Consider the following 19,371-nt stretch of genomic DNA (forward strand, 5'->3'; position numbering starts at 1 on the left):
TAACACATTTTCAAATGTTTGAGGGGGGAAACCCATCAACCCCAAAACCTTATATCCAGTGAAAACATTCTTCAGAAATGTGGGGAAATAAAGATATTCTTAGATGAAAAAAGATCACAGGATTTGTCACCATTAGGCCTAAACTAAAAGAATGGCTAAAATAAGTTCTATAGGGGGTGCCTGTTTTGCTCAGTTGGAAGAACACGTGACTCTTGATCTTGGGGTCATAAGTTCAAGCCCCACACTGGGTGAAGAGATTATTTAAATAAAACTTTTTTAAAAAGAGGTTCTATAAACAGAAAAGAAGCAGTGGAAGAAAGAGTCATGGAACATCAGGAAGGAAGGAACAATACAGTAAGCAAAAATGGTAAATTCAAACTCCTTTTCCTTTCAAGTTTTCTAAATTATGTTTAACAACTGAGGCAAAAATAGTAACACTATCTCATGTGATTCTAAATGCATACAGAAAAAAAAAAACTAAAACAGTTATATTGTAAACAGAGGAGGGTAAAGAGAAATAAACACTTAGCTCAAACTGTTATACCACTGGACTATGAAACTGTGATATCTCTTTATCTCTCTCTATATATGTGTGTATATATATATATATTTTTTAACCTTTTACTATTTATGATTCCGTAGGCAGCATAGAGTTGGTTCATATTTTTATTTTTATTTTTTTTTTAGATTTTATTTGACAGACAGAGATCACAAGTAGGCAGAGAGGCAAGCAGAGAGAGAGGAGGAAGTAGGCTCCCCACTGAGCAGAGAGCCCAATGTGGGGCTTGATTCCAGGACCCTGGGATCATGACCTGAGCAGAAGGCAGAGGCTTTACCCCACTGAGCCACCCAGGCACCCCAAGTTGGTTCATATTTTTAATCCGCTCTGCTGATCTCTGTCTTTAATTGTTGCATTTAAACTATTTACTTTTGGGGCATCTGGGTGGCTCGGTCTGTTAGCCACCTGACTCTTGATTTTGGCTCAGGTTGTGATCTCAGGGTCATGAGATCAAGCCCCACATTGGGCCCTGCATTGTACTCCACATCAAGCTCCATTTTCACTGAGGAGTCTGCTTCTCTCTCTCTCCCTCTGCACCTTCTCCCACCCATTCTCTCTCTCCCTCTCTCCCTCTCCAATAAATAAGTAAATCATTAAAAAAATAAACAACAAAAAAAAAAACCTGGTTCAAAAATGTTCAAAGACCCAGGATGTGATCTATTCTGGAGAAGGTTCCATGTGCACTAGAGAAGAATGTGTATTCTGTTGCTTTGGGATGAAATGTTCTGAATATATCTGTGATGTCCATCTGGTCCAGTGTGTCATTTAAGGCCTTTATTTCCTTGTTGATCTTTGGCTTGGATGATCTGTTGCTGGGGGGAGGTGGGATTGGGAGAGGGGGAGGGGGCTATGGACATTGGGGAGGGTAAGTGCTATCGTGAGTGCTGTGAAGTGTGTAAACCTGGCGATTCACAGACCTGTACCCCTGGGGATAAAAATACATTATATGTTTATTTAAAAAAAAAAAATTTGGAAGGGGAGGCGAACCATAAGAGACTATGGGACTCTGAAAAACAACCTGAGGGTTTTGAAGGGTCAGGGGTGGGAGGTTGGGGGAACAGGTGGTGGGTAATGGGGAGGGCACGTTTTGCATGGAGCACTGGGTGTTGTGCAAAAAGAATGAATACTGTTACGCTGAAAAAATAAATAAAATGGGAAAAAAAAATGTTCAAAGAACTTGAATAAACATTTCTCCAAAGATCTACAAATGGCCAATAGGTACGTGAAAAGATGCTCAGCATCACTAATCATTAGGGAAATATAAATTAAAGTCACAATGAGATACCACTTCATTCTCATTAGGATGGCTGCTATTTAAAAAAATGAAATAGCATGTGTTAGCAAGGATGTGGAGAAACTGGAACACTGATACACTGTTGGTGGGAATGTAAAATGATATAATCATTATGGTAGACAGTGTAGCAGTTCTTTAAAAAATTAAAAATAGGGGTACCTGGGTGGCTCAGTCAGTTAAGCATCTGCCTTTGGCTCAGGTCATGATCCCGGGGTTCTGGAATCCAGCCCTGCACTAGGCTCCTTGCTCAGCAGGGAGTCCACTTCTCTCTCTCTCCTTCCCCTGCTTATGGTCTCTCACTCTCTTTCTCAAATAAATAAATAAAATCTTTAAAAAATAATAAAAATAGAATTACTCGGTGATCCAGCAATTCCACTTCTGGGCATACACCCACAAGAATTGAAAGGAGTGACTCAAACCGCTATCTTTATGCTCATGTTCATAGCAGCACTATTCACAATAGCCAAAAGGTGGAAACTGCCCAAGTGTCCATCAGCATATTAATGGATAAACACAACGTGGTGTACACACACAATGGAATATTATTCAGCCTTAAAAAGGGAAGGCTATTCTGACACATGGGCAGCATGGATGAACCTTAAAACCATTATGCTAAGTGAAATTAGCCAGTCACAAAGAACATGTTGCATGAGTCCACTTACATGAGGGACTCACAGTCGTTGGATTTATAGAGACAGTAGAGGAAGTAGAATGGTGGTTGGGGGACCATGGAGATGCAAGAATGAGGAGTTATTTACCGAGTACAGAGTTCCAGCTTTGCAAGATGAAAAAAGATTTGAATATGGATGGTGGTGATGGTTGCAAAGCCAAGGACAGATAGGGAATTGGGAGTAGCAAGAAGTTAGGATCAATTATGGGTTAAAACAAGTCAGAAGAGAAGAGCCGGACTGAAGGCTTTGGTCCAAGTTGCTTAACCTGTCTGGATAAAGTAGGGGTACGCTATGGTTCTGAACCGGTCTAAACAGTGGATTGTGTAAGGAGCCCCAGAGGGAATGGCCTCATCTCTGCCTACAAAACTTTATTTTCTGAATTTTCCCACTCCCACTGAACATGGTAAGGGAAAGAATGCAGTTATCAGAATATGGCAATCACGGGATAGCTTGAATTCTGCAGTCAGCTGTAAGACCCCCCTCCAAAAGAAGAAAAAACATTTTCTTATCAGTCTACCCTCAGGTTCAGAAGCACCAGGGCTCTGGTATTCCCTGTGGCCAAGCGCTGATATTCAGCATGCTGCTGAGAAGATGTTTCAAGGTCTCTCCAGAAATTTCCCTCTGTCTCCTCTTTTGGCTTGTCAAGTTTTTGCTTCCTGCAGATGATTTTCTGCACTCTTCATTTCCCCATGTTTGAGGACGCCAGGATATAGCTACGTCTAGACTTTTCTAATGAGGCATAAAATAGGACGTGCCTTTTTGGCTCTGGCTGTATGTAGCCCATCCTCCCTTTACCACGCCCTTCGTGTTTGATCCACCATGACACTAGCTCCCGGCCTACAGTCACTTTACTGTGATACTCATGTCCAATGGAGAGAAACTTGTTCCCCTGCCACAGAATGTGGTGAAGAATAACAGCCCATCCCAGGCTTCTCTGTGTCCAAAGATCCAAAAATTCAGAAGGAAAAGATCACCTTCATCCTCAACCCTCTTCTCCCAGAGCACTCTGAGTTACCAGAATGATTCAGTTGCTACTATCTGCCACCTCTCTTAAGAGAAACATTTAAGACACAAGAAATATCGAGCAGATTGGATTAAAAAAATAAATTAAAATAAATAAGTTTGGAAGAAAAAGAAACTTTGATCTTGAACAACTTCCATGGGTGATCAAAGAAAAAGACACCAAAGTTGCCTCTCCTTGCTTTTCCAGTTAAATATAAATAAGACTTCTTCTCCGATGGAAGTCGATAAGCTCACACCGGAAGCTGATGGCTTGGAGGAGGCTGGGCAGGTGCACCATAAGGATTAGAGAGGGGCATTGTTCCAGACCGGTCCAGTTTTTAATCACTCTGCTATTGCAGGGAATGCCCTTAGAAATTGTAAAGCCAATGCTTTTTGCTAATGCTGGCAGAAATTCCTTAAACCAAGAGATGGTGCCACTGCCCATCAATTTTGCAAGCCAATAACGCAGATCCCAAGTGGCTAAAGTCTGAGGCAGAAGGCAGAGCACTTCATCACAGTGAGAGAACTAGGTTGTTGCTGGGGGAAACTGTTCCGATATCATGCTGGTATTACCATGAATTAATAAGCTTTGTTTATCTTCTCTGACACTAGAGGTCCAAGTTAGTCCTTTTGCTTCATCTTCTTGCTTATTATGCAGCTCAGGCCATGGATATAGGCTGCCTACTTGTCATAAATCGCAAGCAACCTCCCTTCTTGCTGTTCTTGGTCCCAGTGGGCTTATGCTCCTGGGAACCAAACCACTCTGAACTCTTCATTCCACATATGCATACTGAGCCCTGATGCTGCGCTAGGTGCTGCAGAAATTCCAAGATGCCATGAACCGCAGCTCCTGCCTTCGTGATCACCTTGTGGGCAGGGAGAAAGACACGTGGGCAAATAATTATACCAACAAGCAGAACGTGTAACAGAAGGAAAACATACCTCTGTGGGAACCAAAGAAAGGAAGAGGTAACTTTCAGTGGAGGAAATCAAAGAGGGATCCTTGGACAAGTTTTCAGCACAGGGAACCTTTAGAAAATATAGCTATTTCAGCTTGGAGTTTGCTACAATGAAGGAGGAGGACCCTGGACAAAGGAAGATGATGTATTTCAATATAACTAAATGGCCTTACTCAAAGATGTGTGGCTCTATGCATTTGAACGCACACATAGAATTGAGGAAGCACTGCCACAGGCAGGATACAGAACAATTTGACCATCCTACAATCCCTAATAGAATGGCTTTATAATCATCCTTTCCTTCTTCTGATAACCCCTAGCAACCGACACGCCATTGTCCATCGCTGTAGTTTTATCTTTGGAGAATGTTATGTAAATGGGATCAACCAATATGTTATCGTTTGCTATTGACTTCCTGCACTCAGCACGTCATATTTGAGATTCAGCTAATTTGTTGCACACATCAACAGCTACATCTTTTCATTGCGGGGTAGTTTCCATTGAATGGATGTACCACTGTGCATCCCTTTACCCGGTGAAGGACATCTGGGCTATTTCCAGTTTTGATGACTGTGAGTAGGGCTGCTATAAATGCTCACATCCAGGTTATTATATTATGTAAACATAAGTTTTCCTTCTCTAGGGCAGCTTCTCAAAGTTGGCACTCTTAACTTTTGGGGCCAGATACTTTGTTGCACGGGACCGCCATGCCCATTGTAGGATGTTTAGCAAGATCTATGGCCTCTACTTACTAGATGTCAGTAGAAATCCCTAAGTTATGACAACCAGAATTGCACATGTGTGCCAGATGTCCCTTGGGGAGACAAAATTCATTCACAGTTGAGAACCACTGCTCTAGGGTAAATACCTAGGAGTGAGCATATTGGGTCATGTGGTAAATGTCTGTTTCACTTTATAAGAAACTTTACATCCCCAGAGTATGAGAGATTTGGTTGCTCAGAATCTTAGCCAACAGGTGATATTATCAGTACTTTTTTGTTGTTGTTTTTGCCATTTCATTAAGGATGTAGGAGTAACTCATCATGGTTTGAATTTCATTGTCACTAATAGCTAATGATATTGAAATTTTTTCACATGCTTTTACTTTTTTTTGCCATTGTATATCCTCTTTAGTAAAGTCTGTTCAAATCTTTTGCCCATTTTTAAACTGGATAATTTATTTTCCTACTCTTGAGTTTTGAGAGTTCTTTATAAATTATGGATACCAATTCTTTCTTAGATGTGTGATTTGCAAATATTTTCTTCATGTCTGGAGCATGCATTTTAATGCTCTTAACAGTGCCCTTCGCAAAACAAAAGTTTTTGGTTTTGATGAAATCCAATTTTATCAAATAGTCTTTTATGGATTATGCTTTTGTTGTCCTAAGAACTAAGAATGTTTAACCTCAGGTCATGGAAGGTTTCTCCTATTTTTTTCCTAAAAGTTTTAGCTTTTTATATTTTACATTTAGATCGATGATTCACTTTGAACTAATTTGTGAACAGGTGTGGGGCTTAGGTCAGTTTTGTTTATCTTTTGACCATTGATATCCGATTGTTTCTGCACCATTTGTTGAGAGACTATTTTTCTTCCATTAAATTCCTTTTGCATCTTTGTCAAGAATCGTTCAGGCATATTTGCATAGGTCTATTTCTGGGTTCTCTGTTTTTTCCCCTTGATCTATGTGTCTATCCCTTGACAATACCGTGCTATCTTGAATACTATAACTTTATCATAAGTCTTAAAGTCAAATAGGGTTGTTCTTCCAACTTAATTTTTCTTTTTCAAATTGTTTTAGTCATTCTAGTTTCTTTGCCTTTCTTTATACAGTTTTAGAATTCGTTTGTCTATATCTACAAAAAAATTCTCTAATTTTGATTAGAGTTACATTAAATCTACGGATTAATTTGGGGAGAATTGATTAAGGTACTATTTGACTCTTCTAATCTATTTTGTTATTTCTTCCTTGATTTCTTCCATCAGCATTTGTAGTTTTCAGCAAAAAGATAATGTACATGGTTTTGTAGATATATGTTTAAGTATTTAATTTTGGAGTGAGCTATTGTATTTGGAGTGAGCTATTGTTTTTTTTTTCCATTTTATTTATTTTTTCAGCGTAACAGTATTCATTCTTTTTGCACAACACCCAGTGCTCCATGCAAAACGTGCCCTCCTCATTACCCACCACCTGTTCCCCCAACCTCCCACCCCTGACCCTTCAAAACCTTCAGGTCCATAGTCTCTTATGGTTCGCCTCCCCTTCCAATTTTTTTTTTTTAAATAAACATATAATGTATTTTTATCCCCAGGGGTACAGGTCTGTGAATCGCCAGGTTTACACACTTCACAGCACTCACGATGTTTGTTTATTTTTTAATTATTTTTTTGTGAGGGAGAGAGAGGACAGAGGGAGAGGGAGAGAATCCTCTAGCAAACTCCCCACTGGGCATGTAGCCTGACACAGGGCTCCAACCCACGACCCTGAGATCATGACCTGAGCCAAAATCAAGAGTCGGACACTTAACTGACTGAGCCACCCAGGCACCCAAAAGCATATTGTTTTAAATTTCAGTTTCTAATAGTACATTGCTAATATCTAGAAGTACAATTGATATTTTTTGTATTGACCTTATATCCTGTGATTTTGCAAGCTCGCTATTAATTCTAGAGATTTGAGATTTCTTTTTGGGGGGCGAGGGGGTTAGACTTCATACAGGTTTTCTTTGTTTGCAAGCGAACAGGGCAGTTTTATTTTTTCCTTTCCAATTTGTATTTTTTCTTTTCTAATTGTATGCCTTTTTGTTTGTTGTTTTTTGGATTGTTTTGTTTCATTTTGTTTTGTCTTATTACGTGGACTAGATCTTTCAGTGTATCGATGAATAAGAGTGATGAAAACAGACATCTGTGTGTTGTTGTGGATCTTAGGCAAAAAGAATTTAGTTTTTTTGCCATTAAGTAGGATATTAGCTGTAGAGATTTTTGTTGTTGTTTTGATTTTTTGGCATGCGTGCATCTGTGTGTTTCTGTGGTGTAGCTGTCCTAAATCAAGTTAAGAAAGTTTGCTTCTGTTCCTAGTTTTGTAAGGATTTTTATCTTGAGGGCTCCTGGGTGGCTCAGTCCATTGGGCATCTGCTTTCTTCTGGGGTCATGATCCTGGGGCCTGGGATGGAGTCCCCCATTGGGCTCTCTGCTTGGCCGGGAACCTGCTTCTCCCTCTGCCCTTTCCCCCGCTTGTGTGTACTCTCCTCTCTCCCTCTCTCTTCCATTCTCACTCTCTCATGCTCTCAATAATATCTTTTAAATAAATAATATTTTTAAAAAGGTTTTATTTTATCTTGAGTGGATGTTGAGTTTTGTCAAATTCTTTTTCTGCTTCAATCGATATGATCATGTGGAATTTCTTTTTATGTTTTTAGGTTGCTAATATAATGAATTACAGTGATTCATTTTTTTTCTCTCTTCATTTATTATATAAAAGTACATTATAGTTTCTTCTGTAAATTTTTTCTTCCTTTAAAAATATGTCCTACAAATCACTCCGTATTGGTGCATATAGATCTTTCTTATTCTTCTTTTTCACATAATACTCCATTGTTCGGATGTGCCATGTTTTACCCAATCATTTTTTACAATATATTTACAGAAAATACATACTTTTTTACAATATATTCTACAGTACATACAAGTATTTAGTGGATTCCAGTATTTTGCAATTAGGGGACACCTGGGTGGCTCAGTCAGTTAAGCAGCTGTCTTTGGCTCAGGTTGTGACCCTGAGTTCCTGGAATCGAGCCTCACATCAGGCTTCCTACTTGGTAGGCAATTGTTTCTTCCTCTCCCACTTCTCATTATCATACTCTCTCTCTCATGAATGAATAAAATCTTAAAAAAAAAAAGAAATAATGCTACAATTACAATGAATAACCTTGTACATATACATATTCTTATTATTGAAGGTATATCTTTAGTGTATAGATCTAGGAATTTCTGGACTGAACAGTAAGTACATAGATAATTTTGTTAAGTATTACCAAATTTTCCTGAAGATGAGTTCTACCAATTTCCATTCCCATTAGCTATATATGAGAATTTGTGGCTCCCCAAAGTCTCACTGAGAGAATTTAATATTTATATATATATATATATATATATATATATATATAATTTCCCCACATCAGATAAAATGATAGTATCTCAGCATTGTTTTTTCTAATTATAAGTGATTTGAATACATTTTTATATATTTGAAGATAATATTTTATTTTTTTGAATTTTCTGTTCATGTCTTTTTCTTATTTTTCTATCTCATTTTTGGTTCTTTGCCCTTTTACTTTTAATATTTTTATTGAGGCATAATAGATATGCAACATTATATTAGCTCCAGTTATACACATAATGATTTTATATTTATATTTATATATATTGCAAAATGATCACTGCAGTAAGTTTACTTAATATCTGTCAAAATTCATAGTTATAGAATTTTTTTTCCTATGAGGAGAAATTTTAATATCTATTCCCTTAACATCTTTCAGGTATACTCTATAGCATTATTAACTGTAATTATCAAGCTGTACATTACATCCCCTGACTTACTTGTTTTATAACTGGAACTTTGAACCTTTTGACCAAGTTCACCCATTTTAACCATTCCCTATCCCCCACCTCTAGCAACCACCATTCTTTTCTCTGTGTCTATGAGCTTGGTTTGTTTTTTGTTTTTAGATTCCACATATATAAATGAGATGATATTGTATTTGTCTTTATCTGTCCTTATTTCACTTAGCATAATGTATTCAAGGTCCATCCATGTTGTTACAAATGACAAAATTTCATGCTCCTTTTTTTCCTGCTGAATAATATTCCATCATATATACAATTGACCCTTGAACAACATGGGTTTGAACTGTGTAGGTCCACTTATATACAGATTTTTTTTCAGTGCAGTACCATGAATATGTTTTTTCTTACTTGCGATTTTCTTTTTTTAAAGATTTTTATTTATTTGACAGACAGAGATCACAGGTAGGCAGAGAGGCAGGCAGAGAGAGAGGAAGGGAAGCAGGCTCCCTGCTGAGCAGAAAGCCTGATGCGGGGCTTGATCCCAAGACCCCGGGATTATGACCTGAGCCGAAGGCAGAGGCTTACTTGTGGTTTTCTTAAAAGAATTTTCTTTCCTCTAGTTTATTTTATCATAATACAGTATATAATACATATAACACACAAAATATATGTTCATTGACTGCTTATATCATGAGTAAGGCTTCCAATCAACAATAGACTATTAATAGTTAAGTTTTGAGGGAGTCAAAAGTTATATGTGGATGTTTCCTAGAGGAGAACACAGGCAAGCAACCTCTTTGATCTCAGCCATAGCAACTTCTTGCTAGACACATCTCCAAAGGCAAGGGAAACAAAGGCAAAAATGTACTATTGGGACTTCATCAAGATAAAAAGCTTTTGCACAGCCAAGGAAACAGTCAATGAAACCAAAAGACACCCTATAGAATGGAAGAAGATACTTGCAAATGTCTTATCAGATAAAGGGCTAGTATCCAAAATCTATAAAGAATTTTTCCAACTCAACACCCAAAGAACAAATAATCCAGTCAAGAAATGGTGCAGAAGACATGACAGACATTTCTCCAAAGAAGACATCAAGTGGTCAAAAGACACATGAAAAAATACTCAGTATCATTCAGCATCAGGGAATTATGAATGAAAACCACAATGAGATACCACCTACACCAGTCAGAATAGCTAAAATTAGCAAGTTAGGAAATGACAGATGTTGGTAAGGATATAGAGAAAGGGGAACCCTCTTACACTGGTAGTAGGAATGCAAGCTAGTACAGCCATTCTAGAAAACAGAAGGGAGGCTCCTTAAGATAAGCTGAAAATGGAGCTACCCTATGGCCCAGCAATTGCACTACCAGGGATTTTCCCAAAAGATACAAATGTAGTGATCTGAAGGGGCATCTGCACCCCAGTGTTTATAGTAGCAATGTCCACAATAGCTGAATTATGGAAAGAGCTCAGATGGCCATCAACAGATGAATGGATAAAGATGATGTGGTATGGGGGCGCCTGGGTGGCTCAGTGGGTTAAGCCGCTGCCTTCGGCTCAGGTCATGATCTCGGGGTCCTGGGATCGAGTCCCGCATCGGGCTCTCTGCTCAGCGGGGAGCCTGCTTCCCTCTCTCTCTCTTTGCCTGCCTCTCTATCTACTTGTGATCTCTCTCTGTCAAATAAATAAATAAAATCTTAAAAAAAAAAAAAGAAGATGTGGTATGTATGTACAATGGAATAGGACTCAGCCATCAAAAAGGTGGGTTCTTACCATTTGCAATGCTGTGGATAGAACTAGAGGGTACTAGGCTAAGCAAATAAGTCAGTCAGAAAAAGACAAATTAAGATTTCACTCATATGTGGAATTTAGAAACAAAACAGATGAACATAGGGAAAAGGAAAGAAAAATGAAATCAGAGAGGGAAACAAACCTAAGAGACTCCTAACTATAGGAAACAAACTGAAGGTGCTGGAGGGGAGATGGATGGGAGGATGGGTTAACTGGGTGATGGGCATTAAGGAGGGCACTTGATGTAATGAGCGCTAGGTATTATATGCAACTGATGAATCACTAAATTTTACCTCTGAAACTAATATTACACTACATGTTAATTAAATTGAATTTAATAAAAAAATTAAAAAGAAAAAAGGTTATATGTTATATGTGGATTTTTGACTCCACGGGATAGTTTAGTGCCCCTAACCCCCTGCATTGTTCAAGGTCAAGTATATATACCATGTTTTCTTTATGCATTTATTGGTTGATGGACACTTAGGTTGTTTCCATACCTTAGCTATTGTGAGTAACACTGCAGTGAACATATGTAGGGAGGACATATCTTTTCAAGTTAATGTTTTCAGGTTTTATGATAAAAACCAGAAGTGAAATTGCTGGATCATATGGTAATTCTATTTTAATTTTTGGAGGAACCTCCATAGTGTTTTCCAGAGTGGCTGTACCAATTTGCATTCCCACCAACAGTGCACAAGGATTTTCTTTATCTGTGTTTTTACCAGCATTTGTTATCTCTTGTCTCTTTGATAATAGCCTTTTAATAGGTAGAAGGTGAAATCTCATTGTGTTTTCAATTGGCATTTCCGTGATGATTAGTGATGTTGAATATCTTTTCATGTGCCTGTTGGCCACCTCTATGTCTTCTTTGGAAAAAATGTCTATTTAGATCCTCTGCCCATTTTTTAATTTGATTGTTTGGGTTGTTTTTGGTTTTTGGTTTTTTTGTTATTGACATGTATGAGTTCTTTATATATTTTGGATCTTAACCCCTTTACCAGATACATGATTTGCAAAGATTTTCTCCCATTTGGCAGGTTACCTTTTCATTTTGTTGATGGTTTCCTTTGCTGTACAGAAGCTTTTTAGTTTGATGTAGTCTCTTATTTACTTTTACTTTTGTTTCCTTTGCTTTTGGTGTCAAATTTTAAAAGATTGCCATGATGATTCATTTTAGAGTATTGAACTAACCTTGCATTCCAAGTATAAAGCCTTTTTGCTCATGGTACATTATTACTGGGTTCAATTCATTAATATTTTGTAGGGGATTTTACATCTATGTTTATGAGAAATTTTTATCAATAGTTTTTTCTTTCCTGTACTGCCTTTGTTCAGTTTTGATATCCCAATGATGTTGACCTCATAAACTGAGTTGTGGGAGGAGTTCTCTCCTCTTCTATTTTCTGGGAAAGACTGTGTATAATTGCTGTTATTTTTTATTTAGATGTTGTGTATAACTTGCCATTCTCTATGGAGAATGTTATTATTTTTGTGTTAGCAGCCAGTGTACCTGCTTGCTCATTTTGGTTCACTATGGTTCCAATGTCAGTAGAGTCTTCATAACCTTTACTGTCCTCTTCTTTTCTGTCCCACGCATGCACCATTGGGGCAATACTGGCACCCACATTCTCATTTATGTACTAGTTCAATTCTCAACCCATTATGTAAGATAATTAGTATCAGATTCATGTTCACACACTGGCGGCTGAGCCCAGTTTATAACCAACTTTATGAGGTTACTTTCCCAAGCCCTTTTTTCCATGATCTCCTTGATACTTTCTGGTTCCCTGGAGCCACCATTTTTCATCCTCCAGCCAAAAGTCTGGGATGTAGTTATCCCAGTCTGCTACATATGCTTCCAGGAATAAGCAGCTTGAGGACCAGGAGAAAAAATGAAAATCACCACCAATTTGGTGGTACTTTGAATTCTGGACCTCTTCCCCAATCTTCATGCTACTGTTTATTTTTTAGATTTCTCAGATAGCTTTTGCATTCACTCTGTCCCAGAATAATGGCCACATTCAGTGGGAGAGACTGGATGAGACTTTTACTTCATCTTACCCAGAATATAATCTTTGGCTTCTATTTTTCAAAAGAGTTGTCTGTTTTAGTTTTTTAAATCCTGAAAAGTAGAGGTACTATGGGAGATTGAAAAATATCTTTGAATCCTGAAAAACTTAATTGCACCCTGGCTCCATAATTCAATTTTCTTGAGCCTCTCTGTCTTCATGTGTAAAATGGGGCCTCTATCAGGGGTCCCCCAAACCACCCTCAGGTTTGATGATTCGCTAGAAGGACTCACAGGACTCAGATACATAAAATCTGCATATACATCACAAAAGGATATAGATTAAAATCATTCGAGGGCAAAGGTACAGGGGGTGTAGTCCAGAAAAAAACCAACAAGGCTTCCAGTTGTTTTTTTTTTTTTCTGGAGTCCTTATAAACAACACTTAATTCTCCCAACAGTGTAACAATGTGGCAACATGTGCAAAGCATTGCCAACCATGGTATCCAAGCTTCGGTGTCCAGGGTTTTTATTAGCTAGCAGCAGAATATTATTCTGACAATACAATAGATACAGGAAAAAGGTTGCGATTTGGGATACATTTTAAGAACCAGGCTAAGAGTATGGGTGCGCTCCTTGATGCACTGGTCTGAGGTAGCTATATATAAGCAATGAGGAGGGGTGATGAGAGAGAGATGCTTGTCTAAGGATAAATACAAAAGAATAGCATTTAATAAATGTCAGAATGACCAAATCCCAGCATAGCATGAGGCATGACAAATAATCTGATGAAAGGTCATTTTTAGCTACATTCAGAGTTTGAAGAAACAGGCTTCCGGTTTGGGGAAGAAAGCTTTGGTGCTAAAAAATGGAGAAAAGAAAGAAAAACTCTTCATCCTCTATAATGTTCCCATATTCTGTCTGAATTGGGAAGAACTTGTAGTTGCCCTGTTGAAAACCAAAAAGATTAAAAGAGGGATGTCAGAAAATTAGAAATGAAAAAATAGGCACATTTTTTCAAAATGGGGAAAAAAGTAGATTTGGGAAACTATAGAATTTAAAATTGACATAAATCCAAGTTAAAATTCTAGAAAAGAGTATTCAGAATAGCTTACGAGGAATTAGAAAAGAGATAGTCACTAGGACCCTATCTGTGTTCACTATGGCTAAGCCTTACTAAATGAATCTCATTTCCTTTCTTAATCAGGTTACTAGAAGAGAAAAAATGGGGAAATTGGTGGTCTCTCAGGATAGAGTTTTTTAAATCCTTATAGACAAGCCAGAGAAATATGAGTTAGAGGACATCGCATTAAATGGATTCTCAGATACTTGAATCAGAAGTCTTAGACCGGGGCGCCTGGGTGGCTCAGTGGGTTGGGCCGCTGCCTTCGGCTCGGGTCATGATCTCAGGGTCGTGGGATCGAGTCCCGCATCGGGCTCTCTGCTCAGCGGCGAGCCTCTTTCCCTCTCTCTCTCTCTGCCTGCCTGTCTACTTGTGATCTCTCTCTGTCAAATAAATAAATAAAATCTTTAAAAAAAAAAAAAAAAAAAAAAAAAAAAAAAAAAAAAAGAAGTCTTAGACCTATCAGCTGGTTTCCATTGCATAAAACTATAAATGGGATTTGACAAATTTTTAAATGACACAAACATATTAGGGTATTGAGTCAAGATTCATAGAGACTTTGGGAACTCAAGACGGATCACATCAACAAAATGATACTTTAAAAGAATAAGGAATCAAAGAATTTTGTTTTTTAAAAGAATAAATTTGGGGTGACTGGGTGGCTCAGTAGGTTAAACATCTGCCTTGGGCTCGGGTCATGATCCCTGGGTCCTGGGATAGAGCCCTATGTCAGGCTTCCTGTCCAGCAGGGAACCTCCTTTTCCCTCTTCCTCTACCCCTCCCCCCAACTAGTGCACTCTCTCCCTCTCATAAATAAAAAAAAATCTTAAAAAAAAAAAAAGAACACATTTTAAATCATCTTTTAGGGATGATTATATGTATGCATGTGTTGGTTGAAAACAGTTCATGGCCAAAAAGACTTAGTTGGGAGTGTCAAGTGAACAAACATTTGATGTTAAGCCAAATATGTATGACATGCTTTCATTTATTCAAAAAATATTATGTGGCTGTCATGAAAGCAAATTCCATCTTAACTTGCATATGAGAGTGTAGACTCCCAGTCCAGGACAGTGATGGTGCTGCCGACACTACAGTAATGAGAGAACATTTGGGTGCTCTGCTCGAGTTTTCTGTGAGTTGCCTTGAGAGAGAGAATTAGCATCTAGAAGAGGCCCCCAGGTCACGAGGGCTGGAGACCATGTGGTAACCAGGAGATAGGGATCTGTGAAGGTTGATCATCTTGAAGAAAGAGAAACTAAGCAGAGCTGTGAAACTGATCTTTAAAAATTTATTAAGGACTGTTATCTGGATGCTTTTCATTGTTCCTTAGGCAGCCAAAGTTATGGGGTTAATCACCAGGAGTTATAGGAAATTGTGTTTCAGCCAGTTTCTTGCAGTGTGTCAGCCCTGTTACCAGACCTTAAGCATATGGAGATGAGCAGGACCAGATCACTTTCCTACAGACTGAACAATCCATAAATTCATTATTCTGCAGAGAGAAGTGGCTCTGTGTTCCATGGCTCTTCCAACAGTGAGACTCCTTTGAGAGCCAGAAGGCTCTTAACACCCTGATCTCCTGTCTCTGGAACACAAAGGAAGCACATTCAGGTTGTATTTGAGGGTCTGAGGCTGGGCTGATGGTATCTGGACCTAGATGTGGCATTCTGGTAACCGCTGAGAACCAAGACCCGTGTTTACCAGGACAGGCAAATAAGGTTGCTTAAGGAGAGTCTGGACTGTGTTCAGGGAGAAAAGCAGAAGTTCAAAGTCAGGAAAGTGTCCCTGAGCATCAGATACACAAGAGCCGCAAACTGACAATAGGAGGACAACTCAGGAGTCAGGAGGGAGGAGCAGACGTAGTCAGGAAACACAGTGTGAGACTGGTTAGAGCCAGCACTCTAGGACAGGGCTGGGCCAGGGTGTCAGCAGTCAAGAGCTTGTTAGGAGTTCTGTGGGACCAAATGGGCTTGGGCCTGAGTTAGATAGGAGTAGTCTAGAGGTGGGACCACCATCTGTCAGGGGTGTTAGAGAAGGATTTGTGCCAGATATCCTCTATCAGCCTCTCCCGCTCTCCACCCTGCTCCAGGTCCAGGAAGTGGACCTACATCAGTGGAATCCTTGACCTCTGGATCTGGTTAGCCCCTGTTAGAGATTAGAGAAGGGGAGCACAATGAGGTCAGGGTATTCTTGCCTGCTTCCCTGTAGGTTCCCCTTGGGATTTCTGTGTTCCTAGGCTGAAGGCTGAAGACATCCTCTTAAGATGTCTCTGTCTATATAGCTCTCTCTTCCAGGATCCATAGCCACTCCCTGCCCTCCTCCCTTGAAACCCAAAGCTGGTAGCAGTTCCAGACATACTAGCTCTGGGGTACTCCACTATCCCTTGTGGCTCTCCTACAACTTGCCTACCCCTTTATGAAAATAATTTATTAAACTCTTCTCAAATCATCCTAATGTGAATATGTCATCTGTTTCTTGGTTGTACCTTGGCTGACACAGGATTCTGGATTGAGTGAGAAGATGAGTTAGATTATTTCAAAACATACTTATATTCTGTGGCTCTGGATATCTTCTCACTAACCTTATATGTTTGTAGACCCAGGAGTGATGTGAATTAACTTTCTCTCCTTCGGAATCCACAATAAATATTTTTGTAGTATATATGAAGTTCACCTAGAGACTTGTGGTACAGTTTAGCCATGTAAGCTATACAATTTATTGTTTTTGTAACAATTCATGTTATCAGGATATATGGCAGTATTTTTTGGCCTATGTCTGTAGGGTCAGCTAACGTCTTTACTGCCCTTATATAAAAGGGCCAAAGGAAGCTTACACTAGTCAAGCAGAACGTTGGCAAGGTCATAAAAGAGCCATAATTAATCTTAAATATCTCTCATAGACGAGCTATGAAGCCATACTGTGACCCTTTCTGGGAAGACTGAATAGTAGAGGCGCCCCATAATGCTGCTAATTCAAGGATGTCCCAGAACCTCAGGAAAAGAAGGAAGAGCCTACATAATCTGCGTGACTTCAAACTGTGATTTCTGACTCTCATGAGCCATAGAAAACATATTGTCTTCTGGCGTGCAGATTATTTCTGTTTGACTCTGAATTGAGGGTTTTGTTGTTGTCAGTTGAGTGGACTTTATGTAATCTTACTTCTAAACAATCTTTCAGAGATACATGTGGAAAGCTTATGAAAAAAATGGTATGACTGAACTTTGCTTCACAATAATACAGAAAGTGGGGGGAGAGATTAAACAAGATTAGCCATGAGTGGATGGTTGTGGAAGCTGGGTGATGGAGACATGGAAGTACGTTGTATTCTTCTCTCTGCTTTTCTATGATATAAGTAGGATTGAATATTAAAAATGAAATAAATAGTTAATTAAAAAGTTGCTGCTTGATACAGGAAAACTCACTTAGTATTGCTTGATGCTGCTGATGTCATGAAGGAGTTCTGTGGGTAGATTTCAGGAGTAAAATAGAAAAAAATATTGAAACAAATGTAAATGAGGAATGCTATTTTTATGAAAGTTTAATGAAACCGGGCTCAATGGAAAATATGAAGATGACATTCAGAATGTACATTTAGAATATTCTTTCATAAATTGAAAAGGAAAGCAAACAAAAATACTACATTCATGTTTTTAAAAAAATACTATATATGGACTTTGCTTCTAAATGACCTGGGATGAGGAAGAACTGGGTGAGGTTACAGATGAAGCAAGATTGACCATGAGTTAATATTTGTTGAACTGGAGGAATGACCACATGACAGTTCACCACTTTTACATATGCTTTATGTGGTCTACAGGATAGTTTTTAAAATAAAACATATATCACATGTCCAAAATGTGACCATTTACATTGAGACAGTATTAACTTTTATGATTTAATGAAATATAATATTATGCTATTTCTTTTCCTCCTCCTTAGATTCTGCATTTTCTAATATATTACCTTTTGTTCATTTCTCTCCTCTTCTCCCATGCCTTAGTTTTGTCTGTTATATGGAACCAAGCTGGTGTTCCAGGAGCGAGCCTGGTATCTAGAACATAAATATTTGACTCCCATGGCCAGCACGAAGATTAGGAATCAGGTAAGGGTCCCTGGTGTGCAGAAGAAACCCTTTGTGCATCAGCTGTCAGCTCTTTGCTTTCTTAGAAAACAGTCCTGTCAATCTTTTATCGGTTTCCACTCACAGATTTTTATGCCTCTGGGACTTCACATACATGTTTTCATTGCCTACCATGATCATATTACACTTCAGAGTTTAGGTGACAAGGAAATGATTCACTGTGCATGAACTTTCTGACATGAAAAGCAGAGGAGGGAATCAAAAGCATTTTCCTTGTCTTGGCAAAAAAATAAAGTATTAAGTGATTTTCATTTTTCTCCTTACCAAAATCTATTAATTCATTCTTCATATTCAGAAAAAAAGACCTGTGGTATTTTCATGTCAGAGGTAGCAATGGAAATTCAATGTGATAGCTCCAAAACACCTGAAAATGAAGATAGAGCCAAGGAACCACCACCCAAATGCTGCTCTAAAGAAAAAAATATATATACAAAACAGCATAATCATCTGTAAAGCACACTTTCTGAGTGTTTTCTGAGGGACCTGTCTTCCAGGCCCTCCGTTAGACATTATAACATAAATAGGTATAGGCTCAATCTCTGCCTTCAAAGGAGCTTATTCTATACAAGGACACAAAACTGCCTTTAAAATGCAAATAATAACCCAAGGAAGCAGAGACTTTCCAATGAATAATTCCAGAGTTCAGAGGACAGAGATCACGTAGGAGTGAATGTCATTTTTGTACTAGACCTTCGAGAGTGGAAAATTCCAACAAAGAAGTGGTGCTATTGAAGAGAGGGAGATGCAGTTGAGCCTTCCGACAGGGTTGGTGAAGTGGTAAAATCATAGAAATGGAAGTACTTGGGACAGACGTTAAAAAACAGCGACTGACATTTGGCTGTCATCTCAAGTGAAAGCCTGGAGAAATCTGCAGGAGCCAGACTGAGGTGGACACTGAAGAACCCGGAAGAGTCTTTTTCCTTTTCAGGGAACAATGATTATGAAGCAAAGCATGTGGAAAGATGTTTCGGTTATCTGTTGCTATGTAACAAATGACCCTAAAACTTAGTGGCTTGGAACAGCCAGTTGTTATTTCTCAGGATTCTGCATCTGAGCGTGGCTCAACTGGATGGTTCTGCTGCCTGAGGTGTCTGCTGGGGCTGTGAAGGTGGCTTCTTCACTCTCACGGTGGTCACCTCAGCTGAGGTGGCAGGATCATCTAGGGGCTGCTAGGCAAATGTGGGCTTCCTCACAGTACAATACTGTCAGGAGGGCGGACTGTTTTACATGATGACTGGCTTCTGGAGAGGAAGTGG

The 19,371-nt window shown here is 38.8% G+C and overlaps 1 protein-coding gene across 5 annotated transcripts in view; it reads left to right on the top strand.

Annotated features, from left to right (window-relative positions):
* The window catches only part of ACOXL (acyl-CoA oxidase like), a 356,730-nt gene that overhangs the window by 309,471 nt on the left and 27,888 nt on the right, over positions 1-19,371 (top strand). For all 5 annotated transcript variants that reach the window (XM_045979259.1, XM_045979255.1, XM_045979257.1 and 2 more), the window contains one exon: positions 17,975-18,076. In XM_045979259.1, coding sequence (XP_045835215.1) covers positions 17,975-18,076 — 102 coding nt within the window. The remainder of the gene's footprint in view (positions 1-17,974; positions 18,077-19,371) is intronic.

This window comes from Meles meles, chromosome 15 (assembly GCF_922984935.1).
Source record: "Meles meles chromosome 15, mMelMel3.1 paternal haplotype, whole genome shotgun sequence".
NCBI lineage: Eukaryota > Metazoa > Chordata > Mammalia > Carnivora > Mustelidae > Meles > Meles meles.